At 41.0% G+C, this 19,642-nt stretch overlaps 1 protein-coding gene across 3 annotated transcripts in view; it reads left to right on the forward strand.

The window, feature by feature from the left end:
- Window positions 1-19,642, forward strand: part of Gsk3b (glycogen synthase kinase 3 beta) — a 191,082-nt gene that overhangs the window by 160,481 nt on the left and 10,959 nt on the right. For 2 of the 3 annotated variants that reach the window (XM_045146943.1, XM_004666845.2), the window contains exons 9-11: window positions 1,333-1,371; window positions 4,249-4,435; window positions 12,665-12,763. In XM_045146943.1, the coding sequence (XP_045002878.1) occupies window positions 1,333-1,371; window positions 4,249-4,435; window positions 12,665-12,763 (325 nt within the window). The remainder of the gene's footprint in view (window positions 1-1,332; window positions 1,372-4,248; window positions 4,436-12,664; window positions 12,764-19,642) is intronic. The other variant, XM_045146941.1, reaches the window with a different exon arrangement.

A 19,642-nucleotide genomic window follows, 5' to 3' on the forward strand; every position in this document is an offset into this window, starting at 1 on the left:
TTTAATCTTACTTTGTGCTGTCAGTTCTTTTAGTACGCTTTTCTACCTTCGTCCACCTGGTTGTGTTTTAAGATTTTTATTCTGATGGGCTGGATTTTAATCCATGTACTAAATTTTAGTCTGCAGACTAAAAGTAATCCGCGGATTATTTATTTTTGCAAAATATTTAATTCCCCCACTGGAAACTATCTTAAAAGAATGTTACATTCTCTTAGATTAGCCAAGGGAGTTCACAGCTACTGGTGAGTTCTGCCATTTTTTGGTTCTCAATACCTAGACATAATAGACCCCTGCTTCCTCCCTTGCATAATTGCCTCCGTTGTGCCTAGGTGTTGGTGTACATTACAATGCATGCCACCTGTAACTGTGACTGTCCCTTAATTGTTTTGTTTATTGTATAAATTTTTGTTTAGCTTTTGGTGGGTGAATTGGGCATATTTACAGATAGAACTATGTTGAGTTTGTAGTGCTCAAAGATAAAGGATTTTTTTTCAGTGATTTTTTTTTTTTCCCAAAAGGAAAGAATGTTCTATATTTATATTCAATGGGTGCAGGGGTATGAGGGGGCAAAGCCCACAGTAGAAAAAAATTAAGTTTATACCCGCACTCCTGAGGTGACATGTCAGTTTCCTGAACTATTTTAAGATTATGAGAATGTCAGTAAATAAATATCTTAGCAGGGAAGTCAATCCAAAAAATAAAAAAACAAGAGAGAATAATCCGCGGTGGTGGCCTGATCCTTCTTATCTCACACAAATTACAAATATCTGGCTTGAAATTTGTAATATAAATTTGACGAATTTGATACTTTTTCTCATCATTAATAATTTAGCAAAAAAATGTTTATACTGTGTAACTGGGACAAATTAATTGTGAAAAATTAGCATATTGGGAACTTACATCTTTAAAAGCAGGCCAATATGCCCCTCCCAGCCACGTTTGTGGACATGAATCCAGGTCAAAGAAGACCACTTTATTTTGGGAACTTTACTTCTAGATTTCATTTTGATTTTAACTTTTTTTGGTTTTGTATTTTTTTAATAAACACACTGGCATTGGAACATAATAAAATAAAACTAAAATATTTCTTTACTGTGCCTCACCATTGCACAAATCAAAAATTTTTACATACATTTGTAGTGAAATAATTTTTAAAATTTGGACTTGCTACTGTGGAGACTGATGTTTAAAGTTTTTAACTGTATAAACATTTTCTATGTCCCCTTACACCATGGATTTCTTATAACATTGGATATATTTTTCCTTGCTGGACTATTCTCTTTTGCATTGACTTCCCCTGTTTGGATTATTTCACTGCATTATCATCTTTAGGATTCGTCAGGAACAGGACATTTCACCCCAGGAGTACGGGTATGTACTTAATTTTTTTATCCCCCACTCCCCCAAAAAATTTCAGGGCAGGTCTATAACACTCAGGGAAAACTTTTTTTCTTTTGAAGGTACACAGTTGCTCATCCTTGAGATGTAGTTGGAATAAAAACAGTGTAGAGAGTTACTCTTTTTTTTTTTTTTCATTCATCAGATGACATAGATTTTCTTACAGTGTGTTCTTAGATTGTCCATCTCCTACAGCCGTTGGCTTCTCGATTGCAGCTTAGAGACTGTTCTTAGAAGGGGCAGCAGGGGGCGCTCTGTGGAACTGGAGGCTCGAGTGCGGGTCAGCCACTGCACACCTCTGCGCAGAGTGAGGAATGAGGTAGAAGGAGGAGCTTCAGCAAAAAACTGTCGCTTTTCTTTAAAGCGAATTTCTAGTTAGAACTCTGTGGAAGTTTATGCTACCACTCCACATGTTATGGTCAGAAATCTGAACTGGGAGATACTGGGCCTTAACAACCCCATAATACTGCTTTTAACCTTCAAAGTACTGAGCCATGGCCTTTTTAAATCCAAAATTTCTCAAAGGATTTAAAGGAATAGTGGGCATATATTTTTTTTTGTGAAAGCAGTTTAAATCCTGATTTTAATGAAAGTTTTTGGAATGAATTTTTTTTTAAACTCTGATTCCATGAGTTAGGATTTCTTAAGAAAATAAGAAAGTACATATGTCTTAATGTCTTAGTACCAAAATAGACAATTACTTGTAGCCCGCATCAAAAAGACATGAATGGAGTTTGTTTTTTAAATCAGAAATAGGGCTTACAACACTAGTTTTTATTAATACTTTTGGGTTCAAAAGTCTTTTATAATGAATTTTTTTATTTAAAATAACTTACCACACTATATTTGAATTTTAACAGTAGTTTTAAAAAATTTATTTATTTGAGAGAGAGAAAGAGGCAGACAGTGTGAATATGATGGTATGTAAGGACCTCCTGCCTGCAAGTGATGCCACTGTGTGCACCAGACTTTACCTGGGTATTGGGGAATTGAACTTGGACCACTGGGCTTTACAAACCAGTGCCCTTAACCACTGAGCCATATCTCCAGCCCTTAACAGTAGGTTTTTTTAATTTTTTATTTCAGTGTTATTTTTAATTCTACTTGCATGGCACCATTATTGGTGCCAAGGCAGATAGCTAGCAAATAAATCCATCTATCTTCAGGTAGATACAAGCTACTGTCAGTTCCCAAGAATGAGATATGCTAGTAACATTTAATATTTTTATGATAAAATTTCTACTATTTTCTTTTTGCTTTCTGGATTCAGTTGTAGCTTGAGAACAAGAGAGGGGACAATGGCCAAAAGCAGTGGAAGACTAAAACATTTTAAATAACACCGTAACTTTGAGTTCCTTGAATAAGGGAAATCAGAGTGCTCAGAACAAAAAGACAAGGCAGTATTTCACTTTCTAAAGGGTTATCTAAAATAATAAACTACTAAGATCCTAGTCAATCCAGTTTCTCAGTTTCTGGGGAAATAATATTTTTCAGTAATAAGCTATTTACAAACAGTCTCTCCCTCTCCCCCCTGGAAAAAATACTGATTTTCACTGTTTTTAGAATTGCTTTCATAAAGTCTTCTGAATATCTACTGAACTCTTTAGAGGTAAACTACTTCTGCCTTGACCTAAGTGAATAGCCAGGTGATGTAAACCATTCTCATTAAGAATGGTGGTGCACACCTTCCCAGCACTCAGGAGGCTGAGATAAGGGGATCTTGAATTCAAAGCCATTTTGAGTCTACATAGTGAATTCCAGGTCAGCCTGGGCCAGAGTGAGACCCTACTTGGAAAAACCCATAAACTTTAACTACCCAGAGTCCTTCGTTCGTGCCCTATCAGTTTTATGCCCTTTCTTTGCTTATGAGTTGAATTCCTTCCATACGAGTGTGGCTCGCTCCCTCCCTCCCTCCCTCCTTCCCTCCCTCCCTCCCTCCCTCTCTCTCTCTGCCTTTACCATCATACTTTTTGTTTTAGATATATGTGGGTTTTTTTTTTCCATTTGAAAGACTTTTTGTCCATTCTTTGTTTGTTTCTTTCCTTTCTGCTCTAGCCTTTAACTGACCATAATTTAGAATAAGTATATTTTCCTAGTTTTATATACTAATTCATTTAAGACACAAATGAGTAGAAAGCTATCTTTTTCTATTCAGCAATTAGTTTAATGACATTTTACTTCAGTATAGCCTTTAGTTGACTTTTTCTATGGATTACTGGCTCTCAGTGACATACATTTTTATCTCTCTGATTAAAACTCTAGAATATTTATTGAAATTAATTCAAACAACAGTAGTCTGGTCCCATTCATTAGAACAGCTACTTAAGAAAATAGTGTCAGACTTTTTATCAAAGCCTAGGAACTCAGGAATTTCTTTAAGTGATGAAAGGCTCTACTTATTGAGATAATGACAAATCATTAGTATTTATAGGGCTAGAATGGTAGCGTGTTTTCTTTTTTTAATTTGCAAATTTTGAAGAGTGCCATTCAATATCAACAGTTGTTCTGCTAAAAATAATGCCAGAGGCAATGCTTTTGTTTACTATTCCAGACGTGAAAATGTAAGCTTTTGTAAGCATTCCTCTAGTTGTGCTTGCCTCTAGGACTCTGCCTTTGTGTGTGCCTGTCACAGGTCATAGGCATGCTTGACTGTACCGCTTTATGATTAGCATATGTAGATTTTTTCTCTGAGTTTTGATTAGCAGTTCATTCATTGTGGTGAATTGCATGCAGTTAACACTTTTCATTCCAGAACGTTTTTTACATTCTGGGAAGTAACTCAGTGCTCAGAAGATTGTTCAGTTAGGTTCTTACGATAAAACAATTGTTCTTTCCTCTTTGTCCTTGCAGGTCTTCCGACCCCGAACTCCACCCGAAGCAATTGCACTGTGTAGCCGTCTACTGGAGTATACGCCCACTGCCCGCTTGACGCCACTGGAAGCTTGTGCGCACTCCTTCTTTGATGAATTACGGGACCCAAATGTCAAACTACCCAATGGGCGAGACACACCTGCGCTCTTCAACTTCACCACCCAAGGTAACTCCAGACCCCGAGCTTTTCACATCTTCACATCTCAAGGCAAGCTACACACTGGGTGGTTTTTGTTTTGTTTGGGGCTTTTTTTTTTTTTTTTTTTTTTGGCTTTTTCTCCTCTAGGCTGCTTTGGCGTGGTTCCTACCCTGCCATCGTTTTTTTTCTTTTTTTTTTTTCTTTTTAATTTATTTGAGAGCGACAGACACAGAGAGAAAGACAGATGGAGGGAGAGAGAGAGAATGGGCGCGCCAGGGCTTCCAGCCTCTGCAAACGAACTCCAGACGCGTGCGCCCCCTTGTGCATCTGGCTAATGTGGGACCTGGGGAACCGAGCCTCGAACCAGGGTCCTTAGGCTTCACAGGCAAGCGCTTAACCACTAAGCCATCTCTCCAGCCCTACCCTGCCATCTTAACGGGCAGTCCTCCACACTGGGTGTGAAATAACACTTTAGTTGGTGGAAGATCTATAGACAGCAACAATAAATATATAAGTACTTAATGAAGGAAAGAAGCACCCTGTGGTTTTATTAGGCCAGTTTTTGTATGGTCTGGAACAAAATAATGAAGGACAAGAGTTTTCCAGTGGGCATGGTTCCTCTAATTTTTAGCTGAATATAATCATTTTGTTTGTTTGATGAGGTGGGGGTCTCATTCTACTCAGGCTGGCCTCGAACGCATGGCAGTCCTTCTACCTCTGCCTCCTGAGTGCTGGGACTAAAGGCGTGCACCACCACGCCCGGCTCAGTATCCTAAATCTTGACACAGGAGAAGCATGTAGCGACTTTATCACGTGAGATCATCGTCAGTAGACTAATGCACAGTGTAACCCTTAGCCAGGGTTATTTTCATTTCTTGTTTTCCAAGCATTTATAGCAAGTTCTTAAAACCTAGAAATAGATAAATCTATATAAATATAATCATTAACGTATCTTGCCAAAATGAGGGGAAAAAAACAAAAGCCCTATAAACATTTTCCAAGAACTTACACAAGAGATTCACCCCGAGGAATTCCCATCCCTGTGGGACTTGGAACCTCTGCTGCTGAGAGAGGGTGCCGGGTACTACTGCTCAGTATTGGTGGTGCCTGAGAATTCTAAAATAGTCACCCTCTTGTTCACCATTTGTATGTTCACTTTCTGTTTCACCCCAGTTGTGACCCCCAAGTGACTTTTCATTTATTGACATTCCCTCTGATTTATTTTAACTGAACATAAAACGTTCATCAATTCCCTACAGATAAATAAGAAATAAGTTGTGAATATATTGATTGACGGAATAGTAAGGCTTCACATCAGGCCGGAAAACACCCAAGAGAATTGGACAGCTCTTGCGACCGAGAAAGAGGCATTTTCTTAGTTCTAAGATCAAGACTTTTCCTCTGTGTTTAAACTTTACTGAAACTGAATGTGGACAGATGCACGGGCAGTGGATGGGGAAGGCGCAGGTTGACAGACTGAATAGTTAGCCGTGTTATTAATCATGCGCTGCACGCAGGAAGACTATTCACCCTATTGAAAACTGACCAGAAACTGCTTAGAATGTCGTTGCAGATCCTAGTTATGCCATTAAAGTGTGTGTTTGTTTGTTTGTTTGTTGTTTTTTGAGGTAGGGTCTCACTCTAGCCCAGGCTGACCTGGAATTCACTATGTAGTCTCAGGGTGGCCTTGAACTCACAGCGATCCTCCTACCTCTGCCTCCCAAGTGTTGGGATTAAAGGCATGCGCCACCACACCCAGCTTAAATTTTTTTTTCAAATATTTTTATTTATTTACAAGCAGAGAGTGACTGTGAATGGGCATGCCGGGGCCTTTAGCCTGTTTAGACAAACTCCAGATACATTTGCCACTTTGTGCATCTGGCTTTAGGTGTGTACTGGGGAATCAAACCCAGGTTGTTAGGCTTTGCAGGCAGATACTGTAACTGCTGAGCCATCTCTCCAGTTGTAGTTACTCCAGTTTAAGAAAAGTGGTAGTGAATTGGGTAGCGTATTCCAAGATGCAGAGTTAAATACAGAGTATGGGAGAAGGGAATTTAGGGACTGTTAACAGCTATCCAAAGAGACCTCAGGTATAGTCTTCAGAGGAAATGTGTCCTTTATCCAGACGTCAGAATTGAAAATGGGAGGAAACTAGAGAACTGTATGTTATTTGTACTTAACACAAGGACTTGGGTCTCCGATAAAGAGACTGAATAAAATTGTCCATGAAACTAATGTATTTTTCAGTTAACATGGGACCATGTTGTTTTCAGAATATCAACCTCTGTACTTGGAAATGCTCGGAAGAAAACTGGATACTGTTAGGTCTTTCAGATAGAGTTATTGCAGTGTGACAAAACATTGAAACGCTAGACTGCTTTTTCTTTTTTCTTTAAAATATATAAATATAAATATATAAATACATATTTTTGTTTTGAGAGAGAGAGAGGGAGAGACAGGAAGAGAATGGGTGCGCCAGGGCCTCCAGCCACTACAAATGAACTCCAGACATGTACTACCTTGTGCATCTGGCTTATGTGGGTCCTGGGGAATTGAACCGAGGTCCTTTGGCTTTGCTGCAAATGCTTTAACCACTAAGCCATCTCTCCAGCCCCTAGACTGCTTTGTTGTTGTTTTGTTTTTTCGAGGTAGGGTTTCCAGGCTGACCTGGAATCCACTCTGTAGTCTCAGGGCACACTTGAACTCACAGCAATCCTCCTACCTCTGCCTCCCAAGTGCTAGAATTAAAGGCATGTGCCACCACGCCTGGCTTTAGACTGCTTTTTCACAGCAAAGATTCTGTGGTCCCATGCTCTTGACAAAGCACATTTAATTTTAATTCTTTATGCTATTGTTTTAACCAAGAGTGATACATGTAGAGTAGGGAAAACAAAAGAAATATACAGAAAATTAAAATCACAATCCCTAAATAATTACTATTAACATTCAAAATGCAGCCTTTTTAGTATTTTATAACAGTTTTCACTCAGGAGACAGAAGTAGGAGGACCTCTGTGAGTTTGAGGCCATCTTGGGACTATGGAATGAGTTCCAAGTCAGCCTGGGCTAGAATGACAACCTTTGATCAAGGGCTGGAGAATTGGTTTAGTAGTTAAAGGCACTTGCCTGCAAAGCCTAAGGACCCGGGTTCAATTCTCCAGATCCCACATAAGTCAGGGGCACATTTTGATTGTTTACTCACTGGCTAAAATCTTCCATCTTTTCTAAAAATAGTAACAGTAAAACTTAAAGATTCATTGGTTTTAAGCTTTTTTAAAAACCAAGGTGAGGGCTGGGGAGATGGCTCAATAATTAAGAGTGATTACTGCTTAAACTTGAGAGCTTCTTGGCCAGAAAAAAACAAGTTTAACTGTCTAGAACCCACATTTAAAAAAAAAAAAAAAAAAAAACATTAAAGCTGGGCATAGCCATATGCCTGTAACCTTAATCTACAGGTAATGAATACAGAAGAATTGCTGGGACTAAGTAAAACAGCAGCCCTAGGTTGAGGGAGAGCTCCTGTGTCAAAAAAAATAATGTGGCCCTCAGCATTGATGTGATTGGAAGCCACCCCAAAAGATGGCAGTGACCACTGGGATGACCCAAAAGGCAACATAGTGCTGAGAAGTGACAGAGGAGTGTCCAGCACTGAAACATCTCTATCACATCCTCTAAGGCTCAGGGCCCATTGCAGAAAAGGTGGCAGAAAGAATGTAAGAGCCAGAGAAATGGTACCACTCCTTACAATGCAACTGTCCAGACAGAAATTGGCCTCAATACCCATGACCTCACAGTGCCTAGCAATACCTTCACAAGACCCTCATATAGGAGAAAACATGCTGACATCAAAATAAAAGTAACAGAGAAAGGGAGGCGACATGATGGAGAATAGAGTTGTGCAGGGGAAAGTGGAGGAGGGGAGGAAAAAGAATTACTGTGGCTTATTGTCTATAAGTATAGAACTTGTCAATAATAAAATTATACATAAAAAAAGAAAAAATATGGGTGAGCCCCAAAGGATACTCAGTATTCTCCATTGCCTTCCACACACATGCACATGGGGCAAATGCATCTGTACATGCACCACACGTTACATCCCACATTACATGCATACACACACGACATGCATACACACACAAGTTTTTAATTAATAAACAAAAATAACGAGACATGGTGGCACATGCCTTTAATCCTAGCCCTCAGAAGACTGGGGTAGGAGGATCATTATGAGTTCAAAACCAGCTGTGAGTTCAAGGCCAGCCTGAGACTATAGAGTGAATTCCAAGTCAGCCTAGGCTAGAGCAAGACCCTACCTTGAAAACCCAAAGAAATAAATACTGAGGGCTGAACAGATGGCTTAGCGGCTAAGGCACTTACCTGTGAAGCCTGAGGACTCATGTTCAACTCTCCAGGTCACACATCTGCACAAGGTAGCACAGGTGTCTGAAATTTTAGTGCCAATTCTCGTTCTCACCTCCGTAAAAATATTATAAAATAAGTAAATTAAACTGAGGTGAAATTCCATATTACCTCTTTGAGGGGAGGGTTTCATGGTAGGGTTTGCCCCCTGGAGTACTGGGATTAAAGGCATGCACCACGAGCTGTTAATAGTCTTTTTAAAGGATGTGAAGTAATTTAACTTTTCCTAAACTTACTTCACTCAATATGTGTTACTGCCTATTCTCATAAGTTGCAAACTAACATGAACATAAATTGACTTAGACTCTAGAATATGGTTTTGAAAATATTAAAAGGACTTAGGGCAGTTTTTACACAGTAACTAACAGAATTGACTATCCTTTATAAATCCTCTAAGATCTTAAAATTTTTCAGCTTCGGCACACACCTTTTAAAATCAAGAAGATTGGACAGATGGCTTAGCGGTTAAGTGCTTGCCTGTGAAGCCTAAGGACCCCGGTTCGAGGCTCGATTCCCCAGGACCCATGTTAGCCAGATGCACAAGGGGGCACACGTGTCTGGAGTTCTTTTGCAGTGGCTGGAAGCCCTGGTGCACCCATTCTCTCTCTCTCTCTCTCTCTCTCTCGCGCTCGCTCTCTCTCTCTCTCTCTCTCTCTCTCTCTCTGCCTCATTCTCTCTGTGTCGAGCTCAAATGAATAAGAATAAACAAAATTAAAAAAAAAAAAGATTGGGCTAGAGAGATGGCTTAGCAGTTGAGCGCTTGCCTGTGAAGCCTAAGGACCCTGGTTCGAGGCTCAATTCCCCAGGACACACGTTAGTCAGATGCACAAGGGGGCACATGCATCTGGAGTTCGTTTGCAGTAGCTGGAGGCCCTGGCGTGCCCATTCTGTCTGTCTGTCTGTCTCTCTCTCTCTCTCTCTCTCTCTCTCTTTGCGTCTTTCTCTGTCACTCTTAAATAAATAAAAATAAAAAATAAAATCAAGAATATTAAAGGACTTAGTTCAAACTTTAACCACACAAACATACAATTTATAAAGTTTTTTTAATGTTTTATGTTGTTACTTAAAACTATTACATTTGCCTGCGTATCAAGTATAAGTATAAATATGAATGTACCTGAGCATACTTTGTGGGGTTGGAAGGGCACATGCGTATCTTAGCATAGTGGCATAGACATAGACCACAGTCAGTGGTTTGTCACAGCGTGTGTGATCCTGTGTCTTCTCAGGTGGGCCCTGTAAATATGCCCTGGGGGTCGGTTTTCAACATCGCACGTTGAAGGGATCCTTCAGCGACACGGCCTTGTGCGCTTGTTTCTGTGAAAACCCCACGTCAGCCCTTCCCTCGGAAAGCGGGCTGCTGGCAGACGCGGTGCTTTCTCCCTGGACCTGAATACTTGTAAACCACTTGCTGCTCCTCGGCGTCTATGTTAAAGGGCAGAGCTGCCCACGGAAGGGATGTTACTGGCGTTACTTGATGTGATTCTGTTTGAAGCTCTATGTGCTAATTTCGTAGCCGTGTTTACGGTTAATTGTCTTCTAAAGCAAAGACGTAGTGGTTGTGCAAATGTAACTTTAAACCAGCTCCTTAGTAGTAATGAATGGATGATGAGAACAACACTGTGTGACCGGAGGATGAAGAGTGAGAAGTAATTCCCCTCTTGATTATATAGCTGGAGCGTGTCCATTGATAGAGCCATCGTTAGGAGGAGAGAACCAATAGGAAGGTTCTGCCGGTGACGGTTTCAAGCCCTTCTCTGTCCTCACAACAAATTTCCAGTGACACCTGTACTCCTCTACTCAAATAAAATAAGGATAATGCCTTATCTACCTATGGCAGTGCTCATTGAATGCTTTAGATAGTCTTAAATTTAAGACAGTGTTTATTAATTCAGACAACCAGTACTTGGGGAACATTGCTAATGTGGCCTCTAGCAATTTGCTATTTTGTTTACAAACTCAAAGAATACAAGGAAACTTCACTTTACTATTTGTTACCATACTGTCAAAAATTACCATAATTGGGCTGGAGAGATGGCTTAGCGGTTAAGCGCTTGCCTGTGAAGCCGAAGGACCCCGGTTCGAGGCTCGGTTCCCCAGGTCCCACGTTAGCCAGATGCACAAGGGGGTGCACACGTCTGGAGTTCGTTTGCAGAGGCTGGAAGCCCTGGCACGCCCATTCTCTCTCTCTCCCTCTATCTGTCTTTCTCTCTGTGTCTGTCGCTCTCAAATAAATAAATAAAAATTTTTAAAAAAATTACCATAATTGGTAATTAGTGTGGTGTTCATTTAATCACAAGAAAAACTTGCGTGGTCAGCTAGAGGAAGGGGAGTGATAAACACATGGGTATGGGACAGAAACTTTGAGACCCTTACCTAAGCCGTGCCTCGGGAGAATGTAAGACCCGCTCCCATTTTGCCAGCACTTGGGGCTTCAGTACGCTGAGACATTGAAGTCCTGGACAGAGCTTCAAGACACCCACTCATCTCCCTTTCCTCAGCCATTAGATCCCAAAGGTTGAATCAACTTCAGGAAGGAAGGCATAATCAAGAAAAGCTCAATAGGGATCAGTATTTTCTTATTTATCAATTTGTTGCCTATTCTAAGACTGGAATAGGTAGGTATATATAAGGAAATGGAAATAAGGGGTTTTATGTTTAAAAGGGAGGGTTTCTAGTTGTACCACACTTTTGGGGGGTGCTTTTCAAGGTAGGGTCTCGCTCTAGTCCAGGTTGACCTGGAATTCACTATGTAGACTATGTAGTCTCACTATGCCTGGCTTTAGTCTTCATTTTGAGTATGATTTAATTTAGAATCTAATTCTCTAGCTGTGTATAAGAGATTTATGTATAGCTTTATGGGGAGATAAAGAGGAGATAGAGAAGCCGGGCATGGTGGGACATGCCTTTAATTCCAGCACTCGGGAGGCAGAGGTAGGTGGATCACTGTGAGTTTGAGGCTACCCTGAGACTACACAGTAAATTCCAGGTCAGCCTGGGCTAGAGTGAGACCCTACCTCAAAAAAGAAAGAGGAAAAAAAGTGATTAGGCAACACTAGAAACAGTGTGTGTGTGTGTAAGACAGCCTTGAGGTGCCTGTGCTCGTCTGCCTCCTTTGAGAACGGGTCCTTCGCTGCAGGAAGGCACCACCAGTCTTGCTGGCCTGGAGCTTCAGATGCTCCTGACCCCGCCTCCCATTGTCAGAGGTGGTTTTTTGGGATTACAGGCGCATGTGCTGCATGGGTGGTAGAAATTGAACCCAGGCTGCTAGGCTTTGCAAGCAGACACCTTGAGTGTAATTTCTCCCTTGCCCTAGAAAGTTTCAGTTGGGAATTAAAATGGTATTTGGGATAGCCAGGCAGCAGCACACAGACTAGACCGCTTGGGAATGGAGAGGTTAAAGAAGGTCTGAAGAAGAAAACATGATAATGAGCTGAAAAGGAAACTAGAAAGCAGTGTGGAACCCTGATTTCAGTAGTATTTAGAGAGAATTTCAACAGTTTGGATCTCTGCATCACATTCACTGCTGCACACTTTGACCTCCAGAATTGGGTAACTTTATATCAACGAAAGAAACATACCAGCATGATTCCTTACTCTCAAACTTTTGACTACCACCTTTCCCCAAGATACATTCAGTTCTTGACGTATCTTAATTTTTAACATGCAGTGCCTTTGTTGAGTGTCATCCACATTTCTGTGATTCTGCTCTATAGCATGATTGTTTGGTTATCGGTTTTAGTTTGTGAACTGCCGCTTTAACATAGTATCATTTTTACCAAGTAGTTTCAGGTACAGAATGGAGAGCGGGCTCTGATCGCTGTGTCTCTTCCTCTAGAATTGTCAAGTAACCCACCTCTAGCCACCATCCTCATTCCTCCTCATGCTCGGGTTCAAGCAGCTGTTTCAACCCCTACAAATGCCACAGCAGCCTCCGGTGAGTACAGAGCTCTACTGTCAAAACATGCTGGACGGGTTGTTTGTTTTTAAACATACTGTGTTTCTAAAGGACATGATTATACCCATTTAATTCCTTTAAGTTTCAAACACAGCACCACCGAATGCGTAAGAGTGAATATAATATTTATTTCCAAAATGCATAAAATAAAAATGCCCTATAAATACTCTCTATATATACATATACATCTGTGTGCTTTAAATAAAATAGAAATAGCTGCTGGGCGTGGTGGTGCACACCTTTAATCCCAGCACTTGGGAGGCAGAGGTAGGAGGACCATCGGGAGTTTGAGACACACTGAGGCTACATAGTAAATTTCAGTTCAACCTGGGCTAGGACGAAACTCTACCTTGAAAAACTAAATAAATAAATATCTTCTTGATATCTTGGTAGGCGTGTCAGATGAGATGCATGTAACAGAGAACAGTCTATAAATGTAAGAAATTTACTTGAGTTCTAAGAGGCAGATTTTTAAGAAATTGAAATATAAGTTGCTATAATTTTTGATCATTTGTAAGGCTAAAAAATACAATAAAGACACCTTTAATTTTTAGATCAGAATGTGACTAGACTCATAAGTGTGTGTGTGCGCATACATGCATACTCATTCACTCCAGACTGGATGCCCAGAGTCTCAGCTGGAAGTGCTTCCAGCTCCTTTACCAGCTACACTGGAGCCTAGTTAGAACAACTGTGATTCCAGATCTTCTGAAAATACCTAATCCATAAGTAAATTCCTCTAAAGAATGGTGGGGTTCTGTTTAAAATGGAGTTAGAAGCATAATAAAAAGTATGATTAGGTACTTCTCACACCAAAATAAAAGGGGTGATGTCAGATTGTCTGTTGAATTGAAAAGGATCAGATCCATTATGCTGCAGGAGATAAATCTTCCTTTTTTTGTTGTTGTTGTTGTTTATTTTCTTGTAAGATAGTGTTGTGTAGTCAGGTTCACATTGCTAGTAGACATCACCCAACCAAGAGCAGCTTGGGGGAAAAAAGAGGTTTATTTTGGCTTACAGACTCGAGGGGGAAGCTCCACAATGGCAGGGAAAAAGACAATATGAACAGAGGGTGGACGTCACCCCCGGCCAACATCAGGTGGACAACAGCAACAGGAGAGTGCCAAACACTCGCAGGGGGAAACTGGCTATAACACCCATAAGCCCACCCCTAACAATACACTCCCTCCAGGAGGCGTTAATTCCCAAATCTCCATCAGCTGGGAACCTAGCATTCAGAATGCCTGAGTTTATGGGGGACACCTGAATCAACCACCACATGCTGGCCCTGGCTCCCATAAACTGATATCTATACATGATGTAAAATACAATGCATTCAGTCCAACTTCAAAAGTTCCCATAGTTTTTACCAATCCCAATGATGTTCAAACAACCCCATAGTCCAAAATATTTTAACTGAGCCATAATACCAAATAATAACCTCAAAAACCTTATAATGGCACAGAATACACATTCACACTGCAAAAGATAGCATTTGGCATAGCAAAGAAATATTCCAGCAATACATGATTCAAACAGGGCAAACACCAAACTCTGTAGCTTCAAGTCCATCAACTCTAGCCAGTGACAAATCTCCAAGTCCACTAATTTTAACCAGCAACAAGTCTCTGGCATTCCAACTCTGCCCCTCCAGCTAGGCTACTCACAATCCTGGAAAACTTCATCGGGGCCGGCAGCTTTCCTTAGCAGCCATCTCGTGGTCCCAGCATCTTCACTGGGTCTCCACTGCAAGCTACGGTTCATCCTCATGGCCCCATGGGGTCTCCATGCAGGCATCCAGCAAACCTGCTTCACACTGTCCATGACCATTTCCAAAACACAAGTAAAGATTAAAATCTGTCTTCTGTTGTCTTAAGAGTTCTGTTTCTGTCCAGTGTTAATTCTTAAATGTTGGCTAATCAAAACTAACAGTATTTCATTCTCGTCTGTCCTACCTTCCAGGAAAATATCAGAAAAGAAAGTGTTTTTTTTTTTTTTTCTCTTGCTCCAGTTCATCAACGTGTGTGATCTGGAAAAAAAAAAAAATCATTTAAACTTCGTTAGCATTATTACTATGTTGGTTGTTCCGTCTGCAAAATGGAGTGGCAGTGTGTCCCAAAGGAATATTGTAGAAAGCAGTACATGCCAAAATCTGGTTAGAGTTGTTGTTGTTTCGAGGTGGGGTCCCAGCTGAGCTGAGGCTGGCCTGAACTTGCAGCAGTCCTCCCGCCGTAGCCTATGTCAGAATATTTTTATTTATTTATTTATTTATTTATTTATTTATTTATTTATTTATTTATTTGAGAGCGACAGACACAGAGAGAAAGACAGATAGAGGGAAGGGAGAGAGAATGGGCGCGCCAGGGCTTCCAGCCTCTGCAAACGAACTCCAGACGCGTGCGCCCCCTTGTGCATCTGGCTGACGTGGGACCTGGGGAACCGAGCCTCGAACCGGGGTCCTTAGGCTTCACAGGCAAGCGCGTAACCGCTAAGCCATCTCTCCAGCCCATATGTCAGAATATTTAAGTGAGCTCTTCCTATAAATGAATAGGAGAGCTGGGGAGATGGCTCAGTGGATCAGGTGCTTGCCAAGTGAGGGCCTGAGCTCAGCCCCCCAGCACGCACATAGGCGTCAGTTAGGCATCGTGGCCTGCCTGTAATCCCAGCACTTGGGAGGCAGAGACAAGGAGTTCCTGGGATAAACTGGCAGGCTAGACTAGCTAAATTTACAAGTTCTGGGTTCAAATGAGAGGCCCTGCCCCAGTAAATAAGGCGGCAAGTGATTGAGGGAGACACTTGACCATCCATCTGCATACAAAAAAGAATAATAAATTTAACAGGGCCGGGCGTGGTGGTGCACACCTTTAATCCCAGCACTCTGGAGGCAAAGGTAGGAAGATCACCGTCAGGTCGAGGCCAACCTGAGACTACATAATGAATTCCAGGTCAGCCTGGGCTAGAGTGAAACCCTACCTCAAAAAATAAATAAATAAGTAACAATAAACTTAAAAGGACTAGTGAGATTGCTCACTCAATAGTGTTTTGCTTGCAAGCATGAGAACCTGAGTTTGATCCCCAGTACTCAAATCAAAATATTAGGTGTGGTGACATATGCCTGTGATCTTGGCACTGGGCTTGTCTGCCAATCTAGCCTAATTGGTGACCTCTAAACCGGTAAGAGACTGTCTCAAAATAAAGATGGACCCTCCTGAAGAATGATAAACAGAATGGTCCTTTGGCCTTAACATGCGTGCACACGTGCTTTAAAAACAATAAATTAGCCAGGTGTGGTGGCACACGCCTTTAATCCCAGCACTCGGGGAGGCAGAGGCAGGAGGATTGCCATGAGTTCAAGGCCACCCTGAGACTCCACAGTGAATTCCAGGTCAGCCTGGGCTAGAGTGAGACCCTACCTTGAAAAACCAAAAAAAAAAAAAAAAAACAATAGATTACTAGATACGTTAGTTTAGATTGTTCACAATATGAAGCCTTGAACGAACACATTTACTTCTGAGCCCGCTTCCAGAAGGCTTGTTAGAATTGGTTTAGACTGCATATAAAAGCGAGAATCTGGGCCAGGAGTGGTGGAACACTCCTTAAATCCCAACTGAGGTTGGAGGATCGCATGAGTTGGAAGCCAGCCTGGGCCTTCAGGTCAGCCTGGGCTCAAATGAGACCCTACGTTGGGGGTGGGGGGAGGGAAACATAGGTCAGAATTACGATAATTTATTTGGGGGAAGTTTAAGATAACCTCATTGTGAGATACCAGACTTCACTGTGATTCTAGCTCAGGTTCTGGAGCCTGCTGTAACCTGACTTTTGTGTTGCTTTGGTACAGGCTACAGTAGTCTCCAAAAACAAAAACTACGTATGTATATATTTCTTAAAGCTGTGAAAGGTATCAACACAAAAATAGAAACTGTCCCTGGACTTTGACTCAGATCTTATTCCAAAGTTGAAATAAGTAAAAGTATAAGATTGACTAGAAATGATTAAAGAATTGCATGTCTTGAGTACCAGAGAACATTTCCTGTGTTGCTCTGAGCTTCCTAGTACCTAAATTAAAGTTATCCATTAAAATTTTTGGTTGTTCCTTACATGAGAAGTCCCTTAGTGGCTTAGGAGAAGCCGTGTTCCTGGCCCTGCTGTTGGAGAAGTATTTCTCCTTACAGTCCTCAGAGTTGGTACTGGAGGAAATAACAATAAATGAAGATGTCCTCACTGTCCCGACAATAAGTGTGCTTCATGTGCATGCTTTATTTTAATGCTTCTCACTTTAAGCCAAAGGCATGATACCACAAGGAACATAATTGTCTAGGGGCCAAAGTGATGAAGGCCAAGTAAGCATGTCCCTGGTGCCTATGTAGACCAGCACATCTACTGTGTGGCCATAACAGCTGCCTGGTTTTGGCTATATATATACATTTTAAGTAAGAATTTGACAATGTAAGTTACATTTTTAGTAAGACCTTGAAGCATACATGTCCTCTGTTTGGGGTTTTTTTTTGGGGGGGGGTTAGTTTTTTCTCTAACTATAGAACAGGAATAGTAGAAACCTCTTACTATAGAGTTGTGAGAAGTAAGAGGTAAAGTCTCCAAAGAGCTTAGCCCTTTGTTTATTCAGCGAGCCTGCAGTGAAAGGAAGCTGCTGTCATTAATCTTACTGTTACTACAAAGTAAGGCAGATCCAGACATGTCTTTGAAACATGCAGGTGTGGTGGCACACTCCTATAGCATCAGCACTCGAGAGACTGCGGCAGGAGGATTTGGGCGAGTTCAAGGCCTCAGATGAGAAGCAAGCAAGCCACGTGTGTGGAAGGCAGGTTGTCTAATGAAGGAGTCTGACCCCTTCTCTCGTGTAAGCGGGACTCCAATCTCTGCGCACAGGCGTAGTACTGGGATGTCTTAGCATGAACCAAAACTTCCCCGTAAAGCAGGTCTCTGCTCTAGACTGTAAAGAAACTACTAAACTGTAATACTCTTAATATCTGAACCTAGAAGAATTTCAAATGTTACATTTTTAGAGTTGAAACTTCTAAGTATCTACCTAACTGCACCATCGCAGTGACAACCTCAGCATGCCCTAGGTTTACTTGGGTGGAGTATGAACCTATAAGTCATTAAATTAGTTGATCTTTGGATTTAAGTCTGTATCAAAAATCATAGTATTTTAGAGGCAGAGGATTATAAATTATTAGTTTATAATGAAACCATAACAAGAAGCAGCATGTCTGTTCTCAGTAGCCTGAGAAGAAGGCACATGCTGGTCATCTAAAAATAGGGTTAGATCACGAAACCTTGATTTGAAGAGCAGTGGAAAGCTGACTGGTGATCGGGCCTGTTAAAAGCACTGCTGAGGCGCAGCCTCTGTGGCTCACTTCATCAAAGGAGCCTGCCAGGAGCGAGGCTGTTGAAGGCCAGAGGCGGCTGTCTCAGGAGCTTGCTTGTCCTTAGCTGGCTTGAGGAAAGAATGGAGTTTTCTGGCTTTCTTGACCTGGGAGTGAAGCTCGCGCTTAAAAGTGGGTGGAATATAGAAGCAGAGAACAAGGCCGATTGACAGATGCCATCGACCGGGACCGTACTCACCGCCCTAGAAAACATGTCACAGCTGTCCTATGGCTTCCAGATATCTTGGCCTTGCTAAAACTTAACTACATTATGGATGGAAATCTTGATTAATTAACTCTGTTGCTGCTTATAGAAAAGCAAAGAAGATAGATTTCTTACCATGATTGAGCCCTAAAATCCTACTTTGGTTGTGCTGAGCATATATAATTCTCACCTTTAGCCTCTCTGAAACCTTTAGTTTTTAAAATTTCTTTATTTGAAAGAGAGAAAAACAGACAGAAGGAGATTGAGTGCACCGGGGCCTCTTGCCATTGCAAACCAAATCCAGATACATGTGTCACTTGTGCATCTGGCTTTACGTGGATACTGGGGAATCAAACCCCGGGCCATCAGGCTTTCAGGCTTTGCAAGCAAGCACCTTTAACCGCTGTGCCATTTCTCCAGCCCCTTCTCCAAAACCATTAACTAGTAAAGCATTGCAGTTATAATTTCTCACCTTTAAAATAATAAAAATGGTCTAGCTATTAAGTTAATGACATTAATACTCAGGCAACTACTTCCACAGATGTTGCAACTACTCTTTCCTTGTGTTTTAACATTAAAGTAGCCACTGATAAAAACTAGTTGGAAAATATTTACAATTTATAGCCATCAGCATTCATACTTTCAAGGCTGGAGAGATGGATCAGGTATCAATAAAGGTGCTTGCTTGCAGAGTTCATACTTGTAATTCACTAAGGTTTTAACTTAATGGTAGATTGTAGTAAGAGAAAAATACTACATACAGAGATAGAAATCACATAATATGTAATAAAATACATAACAATGTTTAAAATAAATAGTAAGTACAAGTCAATCTTCTGAATGGCTAATGGGAGGAAATTGTTTTAATAATTGTGGAATCTCCATTTTTTATGTGGACATTTAAAAAACTAAACTGCTATTTTAAACAAAAAAAAAAAAGAAGCCAGGCATGGTGGCGCACACCTTTAATCCCAGCACTTGGGAGGCTGAGGTAGGTGGATCACTGTGAGTTCAAGGCCCACCTGAGACTACAGAATGAATTCCATCCAGGTCAGCCTAGGCTAGAAAATAGCAATTATGACGCTTATAAACAGTTTTGAAAGTATTTTTAATTTGTTTGGAGAAATTTTTTAAAACTTATGAACCATGTTGGTAACTATACCAAAATATGTTTGTATTTGAAGAGGAACTAGATACATATAAAAATTAAAAGTTTTGTTAAGCTAGGACTTAGGGTTATCAGTTTTGTTTTTCCAAAAAAAAAGG

This window comes from Jaculus jaculus, chromosome 4, assembly GCF_020740685.1.
Source record: "Jaculus jaculus isolate mJacJac1 chromosome 4, mJacJac1.mat.Y.cur, whole genome shotgun sequence".
NCBI lineage: Eukaryota > Metazoa > Chordata > Mammalia > Rodentia > Dipodidae > Jaculus > Jaculus jaculus.